At 42.9% G+C, this 20,984-nt stretch overlaps 1 protein-coding gene across 3 annotated transcripts; it reads left to right on the top strand.

Moving 5' to 3' along the window:
• Positions 1-1,328: 1,328 nt before the first annotated feature.
• On the top strand, positions 1,329-20,777 carry LOC121584010 (ras-related protein Rab-37-like). 3 transcript variants are annotated; one of them, XM_045210665.1, is made up of 9 exons: positions 1,329-1,753; positions 9,662-9,772; positions 15,786-15,827; positions 16,246-16,312; positions 16,423-16,475; positions 17,039-17,104; positions 19,855-19,911; positions 20,169-20,245; positions 20,560-20,777. In XM_045210665.1, the coding sequence occupies exons 1-9, from the start codon at positions 1,589-1,591 to the stop codon at positions 20,666-20,668; spliced, it is 747 nt and encodes a 248-aa protein (XP_045066600.1). In that variant the 5' UTR covers positions 1,329-1,588; the 3' UTR covers positions 20,669-20,777. The 3 variants fall into 3 exon arrangements, with proteins under 3 accessions (XP_045066600.1, XP_045066601.1, XP_045066602.1); XM_045210666.1 differs by lacking the exons at positions 1,329-1,753; positions 9,662-9,772 and adding exons at positions 10,786-11,763; positions 13,416-13,526; XM_045210667.1 differs by lacking the exons at positions 1,329-1,753; positions 9,662-9,772 and adding exons at positions 10,786-11,626; positions 13,416-13,526.
• The last annotated feature ends 207 nt before the right edge of the window (positions 20,778-20,984 follow it).

The raw sequence follows: 20,984 nt of genomic DNA on the forward strand, positions 1-20,984 counted from the left end.
CCTAGCTGCCTCTTCTCTATCAGTGTATATGCAGTGCAGTACTGTCCACGCTGTCTATGCTCTGTATGCCAACAAAGTGAAGACTCCTCTGTCATCTACTGTACCTACCACTTTAATGTTAATGTTTGTCCATAAGCATTTCTACCACTGAAACTCCCGCCCAAGAGTGGTCAACTACTATTTCACGGCCTGGTCAAGAAATCAAAGCTGCTTTTACTTTGTTTGTTAATATGAACTGTTTATAATGGGAGAATAGCTTCAAGATGTGCAAATATTGCCTTTTTAGACAATTATGAAACCCTACCCTATACCTTAGTTTTTAATTGTAATGTTTTAAAACTAAACCGGCTGAAACCCCTACTTATGTAGTTTTTTTCAGTCTCTCTGCCACTATATGAGTTTACAAGTGACCTTGTTTCCCTTGCAAACTTGCTTCAGTGAAGCCTCCGTTTAACAGAAAGAATAGCAGAGCCCCGTTTAGTGTAAATGGAATTGGCTATTACTATTTTTGAATTTTAGTCTTTGATAAATATACATTTGTCCATCCATTCAATATCAACCCCTCTGTCAAATTGAGAAACACTTCTTGTATTATTTTTTGGACACGTCATCCTTCATTCAATGTCACTTGAAACAGATCCTCCCCTGGATCTTCCATCTATGCTGTATCACCCCACAGCCCACTCATGACTCACTCTGATGATGATGACATCGTGGCAATGGCTCCCTCCCTGAGGCATGACAATGCTGGACTGGAGAGGGGAGTGCTGGCCAATCACAGAACGCCTCTGGTAAAACTGACATGACAACAGGTTGACTGGTGGCACAATAAAAAACAAATACAAAAATCAAATCTGGTCCAGTCATGCTTTTTTGGGGTATTTAGTTTATGACTCGTTTTTGACTAGAATGAAATGTATTCTGCTAGTGAGTAATGTCAGTGCTTTATGGCATTATTTTTAACAGGTTTCCAAGGATCTCAGAGAAGCTGGATAGTATCAATAATCATTAATCAAGAGGTCATGTGTGTTCAGGTGTGAAATTAGTCATTGATAAACAATATATTATTTCGGTCACAATGACTAGTTTAAACGCAGGTTTAGGATATGACTCAAAATATGCTTCATCCATCCCTCAAAAGTGCATAGCTAAATCGCAGTAATCCCAAAGAGAAGACACGTGATGCTTTGCGTCTGAAGAAAGGCGCTCTCCATGGTGCTGAACACGATGCACATCCTCCACTTCACCGCACGCAGTTGACATGGTTTCATAAATAGTAGAGTACCTCCGTGTTCACTTCTAGTAGGAGCCTTTTGCTTTAAATTTTTATTCGACTCTGCGGAAATGATCCCCCTAGGTGGCTATAATTCTTGCCAGGAGCATCAGTATCAAACCTGCAAGGGTTTTAGAGCTAGACAAGGAGGGGGCGGTGAGTGTAGAGAAGAGTGACAGCAAACGAGAGACAGCGGGGAAGGGAGATAAAGTTATTGCAGCGACGTATCTAAAAGCCCCGCTTAAAAAAAAATAACTTCTCAACTCGTTGACAAAAATATTATTTTGGAACGAATAAATAGAAACCAATAAGAAGATGGAAATCATTATTGAGAATACCCCTGAACTGGAATGTGTTGACCAGGGTGAGGCGCTTCACTCGGACAGTGCCTATGGGTCATCTGCGGTGGACACGGATACAGAGGACTGCCTGACTCCCCTCGAGATCACTTTCCCCTATAACGAGGACCTAATGCACAAGGTGATTAGGCTACTTTTTAATTACTTCACTTAACACTTTGGCTAATTTAAAATCACCAAAGAGACTGAACTCACATAAGATGATATGCTAAATTGGCCAATACTATTGGGGTAGCCTATCTTTATATACAGAATCTGTACTCTTTGTACTCTTTTATAAATATATATTTTAAGTATTTAATATTTAATTATGTATTTCTGTAATCGTTTGAAAGTAAACAGGTGTAGAGGTAATAATCTCAAAGTTGGACTGACTATGTAGGTAAGCATTTTGGAATGGTTGTGCATTGCTAGGACATCTCAGTGTGTGGTGACTGCGTGTGGAGGACCCATTCCCTCTGCCAGCTTCCATGACTTCATTAATCTCTCTCACCTGAATCAGCACTGATACCTGCCAGGCTTCAGGGGCCATGGACAGCCAGGCTGACACCTGTACATGTCCAATGGCAATGGACATGTACAGGTGTCACATATAGCCCTCCAGGTTATATCATTAAAATGTAACCTGACCCTTACTTTCTATAGTGTAATGTATGGTTGAACTGCTCCCCTTTTGTTTTTGTGAGCCACAGCAACACGCATACACCAGCAAGTGCCTACTCATATGATGTATACTTTGTCATTATTAACTGCATTTTTATTTGTACTTCATGTGAGCACACTTTGTAATTGAAGGGATATGTATCAGGGTTGGGGTCAATTCCATTTAAATTCCAGTCAATTCAGGAAGTATGCATAAATACAAATTCCAATTCTCTTCAATGCTTTTCAATGAGGAAAATTTGGAATTAGAATTGGAATTTGGATTAGTTTTTGGATTGACTGGAATTAAAATAGAATTGACCCCAACCCTGATATGTATGCTTCCAGTACTTTCTCTGTTTCTTCCTATGTGTAATCTCATAGCCTTGATAGAACATCTTCCTGTTAAAGACCAAGGCTGCTTTTTAGGACATTAGCACTGATGCCAACGTTAAGTTTTACCTCAGGAAATATGTGGGTGTGTGGTGGAAGTAGATGGGCGGAAATGGCATGAAAGAAAGATGAGACATGGGGCATGTTATTCCCTCACAGTTGAGACCAAATTCACTTTAACGCCACATTCTTTTTTTCACAATACACCCACTTTGTGAATACTCATTAACATTGTTGGGGTAAATTACTTTAGTAAGCAACATCTAATACACTGCTCAAAAAAATAAAGGGAACACTTAAACAACACATCCTAGATCTGAATAAATGAAATAATCTTCTTTACATAGTTGAATGTGCTGACAACAAAATCACACAAAAATTATCAATGGAAATCAAATTTATCAACCCATGGAGGTCTGGATTTAGAGTCACCCTCAAAATTAAAGTGGAAAACCACACTACAGGCTGATCCAACTTTGATGTAATGTCCTTAAAACAAGTCAAAATGAGGCTCAGTAGTGTGTGTGGCCTCCACGTGCCTGTATGACCTCCCTACAACACCTGGGCATGCTCCTGATGAGGTGGCGGATGGTCTCCTGAGGGATCGCCTCCCAAACCTGGACTAAAGCATCCGCCAACTCCTGGACAGTCTGTGGTGCAACGTGGCGTTGGTGGATGGAGCGAGACATGATGTCCCAGATGTGCTCAATTGGATTCAGGTCTGGGGAACGGGCGGGCCAGTCCATAGCATCATTGCCTTCCTCTTGCAGGAACTGCTGACACACTCCAGCCACATGAGGTCTAGCATTGTCTTGCATTAGGAGGAACCCAGGGCCAACCGCACCAGCATATGGTCTCACAAGGGGTCTGAGGATCTCATCTCGGTACCTAATGGCAGTCAGGCTACCTCTGGCGAGCACATGGAGGGCTGTGCGGCCCCCCAAAGAAATGCCACCCCACACCATGACTGACCCACTGCCAAACCGGTCATGCTGGAGGATGTTGCAGGCAGCAGAACGTTCTCCACGGCGTCTCCAGACTCTGTCACGTCTGTCACATGTGCTCAGTGTGAACCTGCTTTCATCTGTGAAGAGCACAGGGCGCCAGTGGCGAATTTGCCAATCTTGGTGTTCTCTGGCAAATGCCAAACGTCCTGCACGGTGTTGGGCTGTAAGCACAACCCCCACCTGTGGACATCGGGCCCTCATACCACCCTCATGGAGTCTGTTTCTAACCGTTTGAGCAGACACATGCACATTTGTGGCCTGCTGGAGGTCATTTTGCAGGGCTCTGGCAGTGCTCCTCCTGCTCCTCCTTGCACAAAGGCGGAGGTAGCGGTCCTGCTGCTGGGTTGTTGCCCTCCTACGGCCTCCTCCACGTCTCCTGATGTACTGGCCTGTCTCCTGGTAGCGCCTCCATGCTCTGGACACTACGCTGACAGACACAGCAAACCTTCTTGCCACAGCTCGCATTGATGTGCCATCCTAGATGAGCTGCACTACCTGAGCCACTTGTGTGGGTTGTAGACTCCGTCTCATGCTACCACTAGAGTGAAAGCACCGCCAGCATTCAAAAGTGACCAAAACATCAGCCAGGAAGCATAGGAACTGAGAAGTGGTCTGTGGTCACCACCTGCAGAACCACTTCTTTATTGGGGGTGTCTTGCTAATTGCCTATCATTTCCACCTGTTGTCTATTCCATTTGCACAACAGCATGTGACATTTATTGTCAATCAGTGTTGCTTCCTAAGTGGACAGTTTGATTTCACAGAAGTGTGATTGACTTGGAGTTACATTGTGTTGTTTAAGTGTTCCCTTTATTTTTTTGAGCAGTGTATTAACGTCATACTTTTTCATATCACTTTATTTTTAGGGCAAGTCTTTGAATTCATAGCAAGTATATATTATTTATCTATAGGCATCAATAGTGATGATAATAATTGGTTCATTCTATAACAACTCCATTCCCCAAAGCACCTAGACAAATCCAGCCCTCACGTCAACTGACAGAATACTCCAGTGTAGGAACAGAAAGTGCTTATGTTAAATGTTTACATTTACCCTCTGTGTTACCTTCACAAACAATGCAGTGTAATGACTCAGCAGGCATATGAGGACATCCCCAGAGGTAGATTCTCATGAACTGAAGGAAAACAACAACCTTTTGCTATATTAGACAGAGAGAGAGAGACGTGCAGGGAGATAAGTCTTTCCCCTAGCTTGACAGAATCACATAGCCATTTTTGACTTAGTTAATTGTGAGACGTATGTGGGGGTTATTCATCTGGGTACCAGTCTGTTTAGCTATCATTCCACTCCTTGCCATTCCTGTCATTTGCCAAAAGAGATTGGCCTGTCATAAAAACTGCTCCAGCTCCTTCAAGTTGGATGGGTTCCGCTGGTGCACAGCAATTTTAAGTCATACCACAGATTCTCAATTGGATTGAGGTCTGGGCTTTGACTAGGCCATTCCAAGACATTTAAATGTTTCCCCTTAAACCACTCGAGTGTTGCTTTAGCAGTATGCTTAGGGTCATTGTCCTGCTGGAAGGTGAACCTCTGTCCCAGTCTCAAATCTCTGGAAGACTGAAACAGGTTTCCCTCAAGAATTTCCCTGTGTTTAGCGCCATCCATCAATCCTTCAATTCTGACCAATTTCCCAGTCCCTGCCGATGAAAAACATCCCCACAGCATGATGCTGCCACCACCATGCTTCACTGTGGGGATGGTGTTCTCGGGGTGATGAGAGGTGTTGGGTTTGCGCCAGACATAGCGTTTTCCTTGATGGCCAAACAGCTCAATTTTAGTCTCATCTGACCAGAGTACCTTCTTCCATATGTTTGGGGAGTCTCCCACATGCCTTTTGGCAAACACCAAACATGTTTGCTTATTTTATTCTTTAAGCAATGGCTTTTTTCTGGCCACTCTTCCGTAAAGCCCAGCTCTGTGGAGTGTACGGCTTAAAGTGGTCCTATGGACAGATACTCCAATCTCCGCTGTGGAGCTTTGCATCTCCTTCAGGGTTGGTCTCTTTGTTGCCTCTCTGATTACTGCCCTCCTTGCCTGATCCGTGAGTTTTGGTGGGCGGCTCTCTCTTGACAGGTTTGTTGTGGTGCCATATTCTTTCAATTTTTTAATAATGGATTTAATGGTGCTCCGTGGGATGTTCAAAGTTTCTGATATTATTTTATAACCCAACCCTGATCTGTACTTCTCCACAACTTTGTCCCTGACCTGTTTGGAGAGCTCCTTGGTCTTCATGGTGCTGCTTGCTTGGTGGTGCCCCTTGCTTAGTGGTGTTGCAGACTCTGGGGCCTTTCAGAACAGGTGTATATATACTGAGATTATGTGACAGATCATGTGACCCTTAGATTGCACACAGGTTGACTTTATTTAACTAATTATGTGACTTCTGAAGGTAATTGGTTGCACCAGATCTTATTTAGGGGCTTCATGGCAAAGGGGGTGAATACATATGCACGCACCACTTTTCCGTTATTTATTTTGTAGAATGTTTTGAAACAAGTAATTTTTTCATTTCACTTCAACAATTTGGACTATTTTGTGTATGTCCATTACATGAAATCCAAATAAAAATCCATTTAAATTACAGGTTGTAATGCAACAAAATAGGAAAAACTTTTGCAAGGCACTGTATGTACAATGAGTACAAGGAGTGGAATGTTAGCTAAAAAGACTGGTACCCAGGCTAGGGGGTTATGCCTGATTAACTAAAACAACTCAGGGGGGAGTTGGTACTCTGTAGCTATGAGAGCTTGTGTGTTGCTATGGTAACCACATCTCTCCCCTGCCCCCTGTGGTAGGCTCCACCCCCACTTCCTCTCAATTTTCGCAAACTCCCCACCCCGTTGCCCCCTCTTCAAAGTTAGTCATGACTCATGAGGAGTTTACATACAGACATTAATGTTGGATGAGGATGACAATAAATAGTAATGGGGTTGGATGACAGTGGCTTCTGGTTGGTCAGGCCTCCACACAGGGTACACTCACTGTGTGTGTTTGTGTTCCATGCGTCATCAGACGTTGTTGGTGTTGTGACCGTGTATTCATGAATGCTATCCTTTCCTAAGCATCCATCCCCACAATTAACCTTTAATAAAATTAAAATTAAACGTGCAAATACAAATAAATGTTATGGCACATGTTATGTATTCCAAAGCTCTCTATAAGCTAATGTCAAAGTTGCTTCAAAAGGTCAGTGTCTATTGGTTGATTTGAGATTTTAAATTGACCTGAGATTTTAAATCCCAGATTTTAAAAGGTCAACACTAATGTCAGCACTTATGTATTGTCCAGTCCCCAGACAGTCTCCACTTTGTATTCTGTAGGAATAGAAAATGTTCATCTGGGTGCAGACTAGAAATAATGTATTTTAGCTAAATCTACCATATCTGTTGAGGCAGTAATGAAGAAATGAACATTTTCTTTCTGAGGTCTAAAAATGTAAAAGTTGAGAAAGGGATGTGAGTGATTAGAGTGTTGGGGAGCTGAGTGGGCTGTGAGGCTCTATGAGCCAGCAGATAAGAGGCAGTGGGGCCGCCTGCTGAGAGGTGATAAATGTCAACAAAAGAGGCGAAGAGCGTCTGCTGACTGCTGCTACGGAGCCCCAGGCTAGCCACACAATGCCAGCCACCAACCTGATAACCATGGCGACAGGGCCTTATTGATGCCCACGTGCAACGCTCCCCTCCCGTTGGGATGACGCATGGGATATCATAGTGCGTCTCTCTCTCTCTCTCTCTGTGTGTGCAGTGGTGCCTGGAGAAGTGGGTATGCTCTAATTTTGCCAAACATTTCCCAAACGGCCCACCCAGCGAAGGAAAGGTGCCCTGTGTGAAAAATTATATGAGAAACAGTGACATACACTCTGAATTACCTAAAATGGTCAATCCCATATTGGTCTTTCACAGTCAGGCTAACCCAATCTGTACTGTGCAAGTAGGATAATAGTAGGCCTACCAAACCGTGCTTCTTAACCCAGAAGCCAGCCGCAACACTGTGTTGGAGGAAACATCTTCAACTGACGACTGAAGTCAGCCTGCAGGCACCCAGCCCGCCACAAGGAGTCGCTAGAGCGCGATGGGCCAAGTAAAGCACCCCCCAGCCAAACCCTCCGCTAACCCGGACGACACTAGGCCAATTGTGCGCCGCCTTATGGGACTCCAGGTCACGGCCGGTTGTGACACAGCCTGGGAACGAACCCGGGTCTGTAGACCGCTGCGGCACTCGGGAGGATAGGCATATTTCCATCTCTGTCCATGAAACGGCTCGCATGTGCCGTGCGCATTTTAGAACAGTGTTTTCCCGCAATTTGCATTTTGGAATATTCGCTCGTAGGTCTACCGCCGTGTGCACACTGCTCCGCCTAAAATATGAAGAAATAATAGTTTATCAACATTTTAAACTAAACATTCTGATCTGTTCCATCAGCCTTATTTATTGATACAGCATATACCTCAACTACACTACTCTGTTCCATCAGCCTTATTTATTGATACAGCATATACCTCAACTACACTACTCTGTTCCATCAGCCTTATTTATTGATACAGCATATATCTCAACTACACTACTCTGTTCCATCAGCCTTATTTATTGATACAGCATATACCTCAACTACACTACTCTGTTCCATCAGCCTTATTTATTGATACAGCATATACCTCAACTACACTACTCTGTTCCATCAGCCTTATTTATTGATACAGCATATACCTCAACTACACTACTCTGTTCCATCAGCCTTATTTATTGATACAGTATATACCTCAACTACACTACTCTGTTCCATCAGCCTTATTTATTGATACAGTATATACCTCAACTACACTACTCTGTTCCATCAGCCTTATTTATTGATACAGTATATACCTCAACTACACTACTCTGTTCCATCAGCCTTATTTATTGATACAGTATATACCTCAACTACACTACTCTGTTCCATCCGCCTTATTTATTGATACAGTATATACCTCAACTACACTACTCTGTTCCATCAGCCTTATTTATTGATACAGTATATACCTCAACTACACTACTCTGTTCCATCCGCCTTATTTATTGATACAGTATATACCTCAACTACACTACTCTGTTCCATCCGCCTTATTTATTGATACAGTATATACCTCAACTACACTACTTTGATACGCATCATGGGGATTAAGAAGGAAGTATACACAATGCCCACTGAAAAATAAGTAGGTATACCTGCGTATACCTGCGTATACCCTCCACTACATCACTGTGTGTGTGTGTGTGTAGCCTACTGTGTGCGTTAGTCTGTGCTGTGTGTCATTGTGCAAGAGGTTTTTCAGTTGAGTGGGCAAGAAGAGATTTCTTAATGCTCCCTTTGGGGCACAGAGAGCATCGTCTTGAATCCAAGTCGCCATGGCTGACATGATGCTCAGGCTGCAGCTGCCTTATTCCCCTGGTCCATTGAGACTCATCCACTGCCTTTTCCTCCTCCCGCCGGGTTTTTACACAACTGCCCTTCATAGCATCACATTACATTACACACATTATATGGCATCAGGCAAGGGCATGTTCTTTACTGTCAGCAACAGATGCACATATACAGTAGGGTACGCTACACCCACTCATTGCACAGGCTTATGGATGAGCAGTGTGCTGTGCTGTGCTGTTCTGTACTGTACTAAAATGGTTCTTCGGCAGTCCCCATAGGAGAACCATTTGAAGAACCCTTTTTGATTCCAGGTAGAACCCTTTTGAGTTCCATGTAGGACCCTTTCCACGGAGGGTTCTACATGGAACCCAAAAGGGTTCTCCATGGAACCAAAAAGGGTTATCCTATGGGGACAGCCGAAAAACCTATTTTTATAAGAGTGTACTATGCTGTTCTGTGTTGTGCAGTGTAGTGCTGTGCTGTGTAGTTCTGTGCTGTGTAGTGATGTGTTGTGTAGTTCTGTGCTGGGGCTAACCTGCTCTCTGTTCTTCCTGCTATCCACAGACCATCATGGTGGGAGACAGCGGTGTGGGGAAGACCTCTCTGCTGGTCCAGTACGACCAAGGCAAGTTCATACCCGGCTCCTTCTCTGCCACTGTGGGCATCGGCTTCACGGTGAGTCTCTGCATTATTGTCTGCCATGAGCCATAGGGGACAAGTGACCATGAAGGGACCAGGCCACTTTGCTACTGGGATTGATGGGACAACAAGTGTCTTCTCTTCCAGGGTCCCTAAATGCTATTGTCTGAGGAGCCAATCCTCTTCCTCTTTCTGCAATCATAATGATCTTTAGCACACAGTTGGGGGTTGCTACAAAGCGGGGCGATGATTCCAGTTAATGATTCCATTGCTATGATCGAATCACTGGAAACAAAACCCCTGTCTAATGAATGCAGCAGTCAGTCTGTTCCCTGCTGGATAGCTGTGTTTCACAGATGTATCACTCACTGTTGTGAATGTGAACTGGAAAAAATTGATTGTCTGCATTTACAGTCTACATTATCACTGTAGTGATGTATGGTGGGCTTCCATTCACAGAGAAAAAGAAAGAAAGAAAGAAAGAAAGAAAGAAAGAAAGAAAGAAAGAAAGAAAGAAAGAAAGAAAGAAAGAAAGAAAGAAAGAAAGAAATAGACTGTAAAAGATATAAAGCTCAGGGTGATGCTATTTTCAGAAATAGACCTGAATGTTTTGTGCTGTGACAGACAGTGATGATGAAGGCTTTGCTTGTCTGAAGGCATATAAGCCACACAAAAGCAATGCAGAAAAGGACTCAAAAAGCTGCTTGCCTTGGAGATACGAAAAATGCTTTGTCATACAGTAAAACCTTGTGACGCAAATGCAGTGGGTATAAAAAGGTTTGGTTGCACTTGCAGCAACCTTTGTTGGACTAGGTGGATAGAAGATTAACCAAGGTCGGTCTGTCTTTCTGTCTGTCTGGGCGCACAACTACCTGTAATGTGAAGTGATAGAGATAGAGAGAGAGATACATCCACAAACCTCTCTCTTTCTCTCTCTTTCTCTCTCTTTCTCTTCTTTCTCTCGTCTCTCTCTCTCTTTTGAACACTGGGGGGAGACAAACTCTTAGTCAGATTCAGCTGGTATCTACATGATCATACATGGCTTGGCAATTAGGAGACCATTTTTGACATTATTGTCATGTCAATTAAGGGAAAGAAAATCAGATTATCATATGAACACTGTCTATTTATAGTGTCTTTTCTCAAGGCTACATATATCCTTTGAAAAGTAGACATTGGTGAGGACAGACCACCTACCTGACATGTTGTGGATTACATTTTTTGTATTTTTCAGAATGCTGAAATCACTGGAATAGCATTAATTTAGTATTGAAACTGAAAAGTGTATTTTTCAGTGGCAACACGTTGAGAGCCGTTGAAATTTTTTATTTTAATTTTAAATCTTTCGTTCGCTGAACTCCTCTTTCATGATCGACGAGTTCAGTACCACCTGTGACTAATAACTCGTGCCATCACTGCCTGTTGCTTCCGTGGCTCGGTTGAAGACCTAGTTGTTTTCATTTATGAAAATGACAAAAAACTGCCTAATTTCATAGGCATAAATAACATTATCTAAAACTGCCTAATTTCATAGGCCAAAATAACATTATCTTCATTGGACAAATGACAATAGCAACGTCGTTTCATCTGCCTACACGTAAAGAAGGATGCGGATCCGTTCCAACGTTCTGCATAACTGAGAAATGTTTCCGCATATTGATCATATTTTCTCCACGAATGTAGCCGCGTCCTCAAGAGAAGCCCACTTTAAGTTTTAACCACGACTATGATTAGCAATAGTTGATTCAGCATCAAGAAATTGTCCTTAGAAAGCGGTGGGTGGTTTTGGACAACGCTAAATGACTGCTGATGGACTCATTGCTTGTGTTGACTGGGATTGAGTCACTGGCATCTCAGGAGGAACATCGCACGGCGCGCTGACAGATCTTGGTGAGACTGTGGTGATAGTCATTGCGATGTCCACAAAGAAGGCATCGTTGAAGGATAAAGATACTAAAAACGGAACATCAAAATATGTGTTGGAGAGATGCGCCTCGGTTAACGAGTATTTTGATATTGCCTTCAAGGTCTGTATTAGGCTATTCTTGTTGTTAGGCTATATATTATTAGGCTATGTTTATTATGTGCTTATAACAGTATTATGCTTATGATCATGTTAGGAAGCTGCCTGCTGGTATTAATATTGACTGTAGCCTAATTGAGAAGCTTCACTGGTGGTACGTGTCTCCTTCTCTCAAACAAATGTAGGAAAATCTATTCAAATACAGTAGCCTGTCTACTCTGCACACCAGTACACTCTTAGAAAAAAGGGTTCCAAAAGGGTTCTTTGGCATTCCCCATAGGAGAACCCACTTTGGTTCCAGGTTAAACCCTTTTTGGTTCCAGGTAGAACCATTTTGGGTTCCATGTAGAACCCTCTGTGGAAAAGGTTCTATATGGAACCTAAAACTGGTCTACTTGGAACCAAAAGGGTTCTACCTGGAACCAACAAGGGTTCTTCATAGGGTTCTCCAAACGGGACAGCCAAAGAACCCTTTTAGGTTCAAGATAGCACCTTTTTTCCCTAAGAGTGTAGCCCTTGCTATTGTGAAGTTTCCCCTAATGTAGTTCAAGTCTTCACACTGAGCATAATATACCACTATGGAATAAGAACAGCTGTTATCAGTGTGGCTAGTTTCTATTCTGTTTACATTACTCTTAATTACCACACCACTATCAATTATGTGCCTTGCCATACACCAGTGCACACCAATTTCACACCTCCCTTATGGATAGTGTAGCCTATGTGACACAGGTTTATTTGATATGAATCTCGCTATTCAGTCCTCCCATTCTTAGTGATATCTAAATATTTGCTCAAGGAAGAATGGAGCACTTGGTAATACAGGTTTAACTGCATACCACGTAATAGTACATTTCTCTCCAAATCTCAGAGGGAATAATTCATGTTATAATAAGTGTGCGTAAATCATGTATTTATATGATAATTACACAATACTTGTATCTAAAGTGTAATTACAGTAAAGGTGCATATTGTTACATAGTACTTTTAATAATGAGTGTTTTGGGATTGATCAGAATCAGGAGAGTGTGGTTAATGGACTATATCAAGCAGAAGTACAACAGGTCATTCACATAGTCAAGTAGTTCCACATCAGTCCCATGATGGTTTGTGCATACATATCACATACATATCCACTCTAAGCCGATTTACTGCAGAACACTACTCATGTTGAAATATGAATGATCTAATTAATAAGGGGAGACACACATCAACCATGTAATTTAGTCTACAACCTTATAAAGATGAAATCAACAGATGGATAAAATATCCAAACTCAATTAGACGCCCAATAAATAACCAGGAAGTTCAGATGAGGGTAAAACAACAACAAGAACATTTTGCAATAGGATCATGAGTCAGTGCTTTGACACTTAACACTAGTCATCATGATGTTGTGAAATTCTAGTTTGATCAGTTTCACCTCTCATGGATGCACAGCATCATGAAATAATCAACAGATTACTCTCAGAATGTCATTTGCATATGAACCAATTTAAATATATGATTCATCTCTTAAGACCAAACATTGTTCAGTGAAAGCTTGTTTGGTGTGATTACCATTCTTCTGGTCATGTGAGGGTTGATGTCAGTGTGTTGGGCCCAGGTGTGACCCTTAACCTCTCTCTCTGACCTCTGGCCATGACGCCTCTCTAGGTGATGCTGCTGGGAGACTCTGCGGTGGGGAAGACATGTGTGCTCGTGCGCTTTAAAGACGGGGCCTTTTTGGGAGGCAACTTCATAGCCACCGTGGGAATAGACTTTAGGGTGAGAGAGACGTCAGTGGACTCACAGAGTGGGGTCACCTCATGGTTGGAAGGTTCTTTGTGTCTATACATTCATAATGTGTACATAATGTATACATTATGTCTGCTGTTTTTCTCTGTTCTTTCTCATTTCTAAATGGTCAATTTACAAGATAAACCCTAGAATGTTGATGTTGAAGAATCCATAAATAAAATATTTTCCCATCCTATTTCAGTTAAATCTGTAAATCCGATAACTAGTTTAAAGTGTTTTCATGCAGTGATGATGGCTCAAAATGTGCAAACCCTCTCACAAATCAGTCAAGTCCATAGAGCACTTCTGCTACTGTGCCACATATGGCTCCATAAACGGCTATAGGGATGCCAGCCCACATCCCTGTCTCCCAGAAGGATTGTTTTCAGCCTGGAGGAGCTGTACTACAGACAGACAGATAGGCTGCTACTCCCCCTATTAGGAGAGACGTTACGTTACCCCCACAAACGATGCTCAGACCTGGCTGGGGTCAAATAAACAAGCAGCTCTAATGTCATTGGTGGGGGCCAGATTTCCATAGCTACCAACCAGCTGCTGGAGAGACAGAGAGAAAGAGACAGAGAGAGAAAGTGAATGAGCGAGATGGAGAAAGAGAGAGAATGTGGACAGAAAGAAAGACTCTTGCACCAGTGGATTTGGACCCGCTCACCCTCCAAAGAAAACACTCTAACTAATGACTGGTAAAATGGCGGTTTTGGAGGAAATTGTGTTGCATTAAGGCAGAGTACTGTGTTACCACTCTGTGGTGATGGTGTAGACATTAGGACTGCCTGGGATGGGAGTCCAACATGGATGGGGATGTGTGGAGCATTTATGTAGCCAAATGGAGATTGTTCTTTTCTCCATGCTTGTGCAACAGGTAATAGCTATTCATGAGATTCATAAATAAGTGCATTATAACAATGAGCTGTGTGTAGTGACCACCCACGGCTGCTTGCATTGCATCCGTATGGAACAGAAGATTATAAGGAGAGATGATTTTGAGACTGATAAAGGATCAGTCAATATGTTCCTTGCTGAGCCTCCAGCTGTACAAGTCAATACCCTGTGTGGATGGGAAGACTGCTGTGACTAGCTCTAACGTGGCAGGGCTATTTTGGGCCTGCTTCCTTGTAGCAGTTACTCAGCATGCAGGCGTGTCAACGTGGAGCCGTGTGTGGCCAATCTGCATAATAATTGGAGGGAAAAACTGAAACCCATGGCAACTAATGCAGGGGTTAGACCATGTCCGTTCTGCCAAGGTGGAAGTCTCAATGGGTGGTGACTCCCGTTGAGAGGGACCATTTTAGAAGATTGGACTCACTTCAGAGAGAGTGTGTGTCTGTCACAGTGTGTTCACAGGAAATGCAGGGGCTGACTGCGACCGGTTACTGATAGTGGAGATATGAGGCTAGCTAAGAGGAAGTGATATGTACCAGTTGTGCCATTCACTTCCTTCATTTCAACATCGTTGCTTGTGTCATGTTTTCACTCAGTGAGTTTCCCCCTGCTTTCCCATGAAATACAAACGGGAAGTTTAAAAAGCCAGGGTGAGGTAAACTGGTTCAGTTACCTGGATAATAATGGCACCTACACAACAGACTGACCTTACAACAAGCTGTTATTGGTTGACCTCTAGAATGTGTGTCATTGAGTTTGTTTGTGAGTGTGTGTGTGTGTAGGTGTATGTACGTACGTATTTGGGACTTAGTTTAGAAGGGACACATCAATTCCCATGACTTGGAAGCATCTTATTGCTTCTCAATCTTCCATATTCTTTCTATACTCCCTCAAAGAGCATTTTTCACAGGGTATGTTTTTCAGTAATCCATATTTGTAGCTAATGTTCTTTTTTTCACTCATGACTATTTTAGAATCCTGCCTAAACAGGAAATCACAGGGCATCCCTGACAGTCACAGGAAATTAACGGGGGAGTGGGTTGTTATTTTGCCAGTCTTTTTGTGCAATTAAGTCTAATCCGAGAACCTTGCTGTAGTGTGGGTGTAGCAATTGGCTTTCTCTGCTGGCCTCTGAAGCTCCTCTTAGTTTTCATGTTGTCTATATGAGTCTATACAGCATGCTGTGCCATTTCAGGTCTAATGTTTGTTTGTTCTTTGGAATATTCTTGCTTTCTGAAGCTTCTTAATATTTAAATGCCTATGGTGTGTTTTGTCTGAGTCTGTCTCTCTTATGGAAAAAGACCCCCACAGACAGTCCTGTGGTTAACTGTTTCCTCTCCTCCTCAGAATAAGGTTGTGACGGTGGACAGCGTAAAAGTCAAACTCCAGGTGAGAGAGCAGGGACCTCTACACCCCACATTGATGCCACTATTCCTGTGATCCTACCAGTCTAATTCAATAAACCACAATCAGTATCATAATATTACACAGTGGGCAGTGGCGTATGTGGTCAACACGGAAGTGTCCCTATGTAAACACAGCGTATCTTTTAAAAATACATAGTTATCATCATATCCTGTTATTTTGACAATGCTGGGTGGGAGGTGCCAAACATTGGGCTGTGAGCAAGCCACGTGACTATTCCAATGTATTTCACTGTAAAATATATTGATAATTCATTTGACGTATTTCCCATTATGACTTGCATACCATTGCATGCTAATTGGTTGCTTCTGGTTGGGATATTATCCAGTTTTCCAGGTTTATTACATTGTTACAATTAGTTTGTTTATCTTCTTTCTCTCAGATCTGGGATACTGCAGGACAGGAGAGATTCCGCAGTGTCACACACGCCTACTACAGAGACGCACAGGGTAACCGCTGCTCTATTCAAACACTTCCTGGTTGTGTGTGTGTGTGTGTGTGTGTGTTGTAGAATGCTAAGAACATGTGGCTGTGTGTGACTCTGCCTTTCTCTCCTCAGCCCTCCTCCTGCTCTATGACATCACCAGCAAGTCATCCTTTGACAACATCAGGGTGAGAAACCTATCATGTGACTCTTCACTCCTCCTCCTTATCTCCTCACGTCTTCTCATAAGCCCCCTTTTAGATGAAGAACCCTGAATTCCTTTTACATGCCAAGTAATATATGGCCTTCAAAAACGTTTAAAATGGCTTCTTGGAAATGTTGTGATATTATCAGCGTTGGTTGTGGAGGCCACTTCAGTAATGTAATGTGAAGGTTTGGGGATAAGAGGAAGTGCAGCTCAGAATGGCAGAATGGAGAATAGTAATCATATTCAAAGCAGCAGAGCAGAGAAATTGATTCTGTTTTTGTAGAGGATCTCCTTCAGCACTGGCATTTTTACAGACTAATCTCCTTTTTAATCTCCTCTCTCTCTCTCTCTCTCTCTCTCTCTCTCTCTCTCTCTCTCTCTCTCTCTCTCTCTCTCTCTCTCTCTCTCTCTCTCTCTCTCTCTCTCTCTCTCTCTCTCTCTCTCTCTCTCTCTCTCTCTCTCTCTCTCTCTCTCTCTCTCTCTCTCTCTCTCTCTCTCTCTCTCTCTCTCTCTCTCTCTCTCTCTCTCTCTCCCCCCCCATAGGCCTGGCTGACTGAAATTCATGAGTATACTCAGAAGGATGTGGTCATCATGTTGCTCGGCAACAAGGTGTGAGCTAGACATCCTTTTAGTTGTGTAGAGTGCATCAAGAGAAGTCGTCATACCAAAAGTAACAATAAGAACACAACACACACACAGAAAAATATTTGTCTCTGCTATTGACTTTGTAGCCTAATTACACATGCACGCACCCACACACAGAGTGTGTCAGCCTCAGAGTTTATATTGAAGCTGAATTAGAACATTACCAGTCCTCCAAAGTGAATACATGTGTTGTGATAATTACAGTTTTTCTCGATTGCTAAGACACATTTCTTGAAAGCTGCTCTCCTTTTCTCTTAACTGTGAACACAAAACCCAATTTTCAAGCTACATTCACAAAACCTCAGACTCTTCTTGCAAAACCAAACTTTCACCTCAAAACAGTTCAATCTGTGCTCAAAACTGAACTATGTTGTCAAATCATGCCCCGAGTCAATCAAAATAAAAAACACTACTGAACAGTCACTAAACACTACGTAGAAAAATAGAAAACACAATGCTCAGGACATGAAGCTGGAGAAATAAATGTTATTGTTCACTGTAGGCTAAATGAATGTTGCAAAACAAAAAAAACCTGTGCATTTAGCACTTGTACAAAAAAGACAAAACAGGAAATCTTGTGCATTTACATGTAGCACTTGTAAAAACAAACAGAAATCTTATGCGTTTGCCACTTGTGTACAGTAAGCCCAAGCACATTTTGTCTGGCCAGGCAACGGGGAAAAAAAACCCTGGCATGCCGTATCCAGGCTTGGCATGCCTCACACCTATGTCACCACAGGCAAGTCCCATGGCTTGCAGGAGATTTACCCTGGTGTAAGGTTGGCGTTCATATACCTTCCACCGCCATGAGGAGAAGAATTCCTCAATGGGGTTTAGGAAAGGGGAGTACGGTGGAAGGCAAAGATTGATAAAACCTTGGTTCATATTGTACCACTCTCTAACCTGGAGGGCTCTGTGAAAACTCACATTGTCCCAAACAACAACATAGATGGGATGCTCATCCTGCTGCCTAACAAAGCATCTCGCATGTGATTGAGGAAAATGAGGAGCTGGTGAGTGTTGTAGGGCCCCAGGTTGGCATAATGGTGGACAACCCCATGATTGCTGATGGCAGCACATAATGTGACATTGCCACCACGCTGCCCAGGAACACCAACAATGGCCCGATGGCCAATCACATTCCGGCCTCTCCTTCTCCCTTTTGGTGAGATTAAACCCAGCTTCATCCATGTAGATGTATTGATGGGGTCTTTCCATTGCATCCAGTTGAAAAACCCTCTGTAGAAATAGATATAGTTTTGTAAGTGATACGGAAAAAGTGATTTAGGCCACTACAGTAAATCACTACTTAGAGTAAGCAACATTGAATGTGTCTGGATATATGCCAACCTGTACATACTGGAATCTTTGCTCTTTGACTCTGTCTGAGTTGCGATCAAAGGGCACTCTGTATAGCTGTTTCATGCGCAGTCTGTTGCGCTTGAGGACACGATCAACAGTAGAGAGGCTGACACTGTTGATACCCTCAAAATTTAAATGGTCCTCAATGATCTTCTGCTGAATTGCGCTCAGTGTAATGGCATTGTTCTCACGTACCATATCAACAATTAGGGTCTCTTGGTGTGGGGAGAACATACCTGTCCTCCCACCCCCATGTGGCAGTCTTTCAATTCTACAAAAAGAGAACATGGAGTTACAAAAAATATACATGGAATACTAGGCCTACAAACAGTTAGACCAACCCTCCATTACAATACTACAGTACATTGGTACAGTGATGTACTGAAACATATATTTACTTACAGTATACTGTGGTACAGTATATAGTATGTCATACAGTAATTGCTGTCAACATTTACATACTGTACTATAATGTCAAAAAAAGGTAATTACCTGTTCTCTTCTCTAAATCTTCGGATTATGGTGGACACAGTGAATCTACTGATGTTTGGTTGTACCCTTTGTCCAGCCTCCCTCATGCTCATACCATGGACAAGAACATGGTCAATCATAGTAGCTCTGATTTCATCAGATATTACTGTTCTTTGTCTTCGCGACCACCTCGACCACCTCGACCTCTCACACGAACTCTTCCTCTCAGATTTCTATCCATTGTAGAGCCTCACAAACCAGTGCTCTCTGAACTGGCTTACTGTATATGTTCCCTCACATCATTAGCCACAAGTGTGATCAATTTTGAGTTGTTGTGTTCAAGTGGTGACACCTGTGCTCTAATTGTGTTTGACTTTTGTCACCTGTGCTCACCATTATGCAGCACGGGTGCATCACAATGAAAATGTGTTGGCAAGTTATGTCTAAACAGGTGAAAAGTGCTTATGGTTTTGCCAAAAGAGTGATTGATTCAATCAGTGGGTTCAGGCAACTGAGCATTTGGTTCAGACAATAGGGTTTAGTGTTTTAGCAATTGAGAAAAACTGTAAAATAGAACTGGTGGCATCTCCAGTTCAACAGCACCCATAGATCATGTGCCCCCTCTGGTGGTGCTACTACAGAGACACTGGGTCATTGCTGTCACGTTCCACCAGACATAATTTATTCCCAGAGCTGGGGAGAGCAGCAGGACAGGGAACATTTCTCTCTCTGAGCAATGTTTGGCCTGTGGTCAGACACTCAGAGGCAGCCTGGAGACTGCCCTGGGATCTGCTGTGACTTGTGTGGGCTGATGTAGGGGTGCCTCTCTGGATCTAATGGACTAGTTGTATCCATGACTCTCCTCTGCTCTGTCCAAACAGACGGACATGGCCGGAGAGAGGGTCATCAAGCGTGAGGAGGGAGAGAAGCTGGCCAAGGTAAGAGACAAGGCCCACTTAAAGGGTTTGCTCCACTCTCCTACCGCAAAACACCAAGTAGCCTCTTCAAAAGCAACTGTACAGCACCGTGAAAGAAAAATAAGCTTGAAGTGTTGATTTATATACTAAAATTGTGAACTGATGTTCCCTCAAGTGTTGAAGAGATTTATCACTCTGAGTGTTTGGTAGTGAGTCCATTCATATGATTAATGTGGTGTACTTGAGTAATGCCATTAAAAGCACTGTATGCATTTCAGGAATATGGAGTCCCTTTCATGGAGACCAGTGCCAAGACTGGAGTCAATGTAGAGCTGGCCTTCCTGGCTGTAGCAAAGTAAGTCACGACTCATGTTATTTCAAAATGAAAGTTGCACTGTATGTGAAAGGGCAAAGACATATTGGCCAATTATATTCCTCATCTCTCCTTTTCTTTTCCCGTATGTTCTCAATTTCTCTGCCCTTGCACTGCTCCATCCCACACTCCCTCTCTCTCTCTCTCTCTCTCTCTCTCTCTCTCTCTCTCTCTCTCTCTCTCTCTCTCTCTCTCTCTCTCTCTCTCTCTCTCTCTATATATATATATATATATATATATATATATATCTCTTTCTTTCTTTCTTTCTTTCTTTTGCCTGCCTGCCTGCCTGCCAGGGAGTTGAAGCACAGAGCTGCCCAGCAGCCCAATGAGCCCAAGTTCCAGATCCACGACTACATTGCGTCTGAGAAGCAGAAGTCTGGCTGCTGTGGTGGCTACATGTAGCTAAATCTCTCACCAAGTGTTATACCACACCAGGCCACAGAGTGAGCGAGGGAGAGAGAGACACACACATCTACAGAGAAAGGGAGAGAGAGGGAGAGAGAGAGAGAGAGAGAGAGAGAGAGAGAGAGAGAGAGAGAGAGAGAGAGAGAGAGAGAGAGAGAGAGAGAGAGAGAGAGAGAGAGAGAGAGAGAGAGAGAGAGAGAGAGAGAGAGAGAGAGAGAGAGAGAGAGAGAGAGAGAGAGAGAGAGAGAGAGAAATAAAGAGAGAGACATAGAGCAGTAGGGAGACAGTCCCCCTAAAATACCATCATCAGACA

Source organism: Coregonus clupeaformis, chromosome 35, assembly GCF_020615455.1.
Source record: "Coregonus clupeaformis isolate EN_2021a chromosome 35, ASM2061545v1, whole genome shotgun sequence".
NCBI lineage: Eukaryota > Metazoa > Chordata > Actinopteri > Salmoniformes > Salmonidae > Coregonus > Coregonus clupeaformis.

Bases quoted from the DNA above. Each gene is read 5' to 3' on its own strand.
- LOC121584010 (XM_045210665.1), top strand. From the start codon at position 1,589: ATGGAAATCATTATTGAGAATACCCCTGAACTGGAATGTGTTGACCAG. The intron at 15,828-16,245 runs GTGAGAGAGCAG...TCTTTCTCTCAG, and splicing joins GCGTAAAAGTCAAACTCCAG to ATCTGGGATACTGCAGGACA. The intron at 20,246-20,559 runs GTAAGTCACGAC...CCTGCCTGCCAG, and splicing joins GCCTTCCTGGCTGTAGCAAA to GGAGTTGAAGCACAGAGCTG.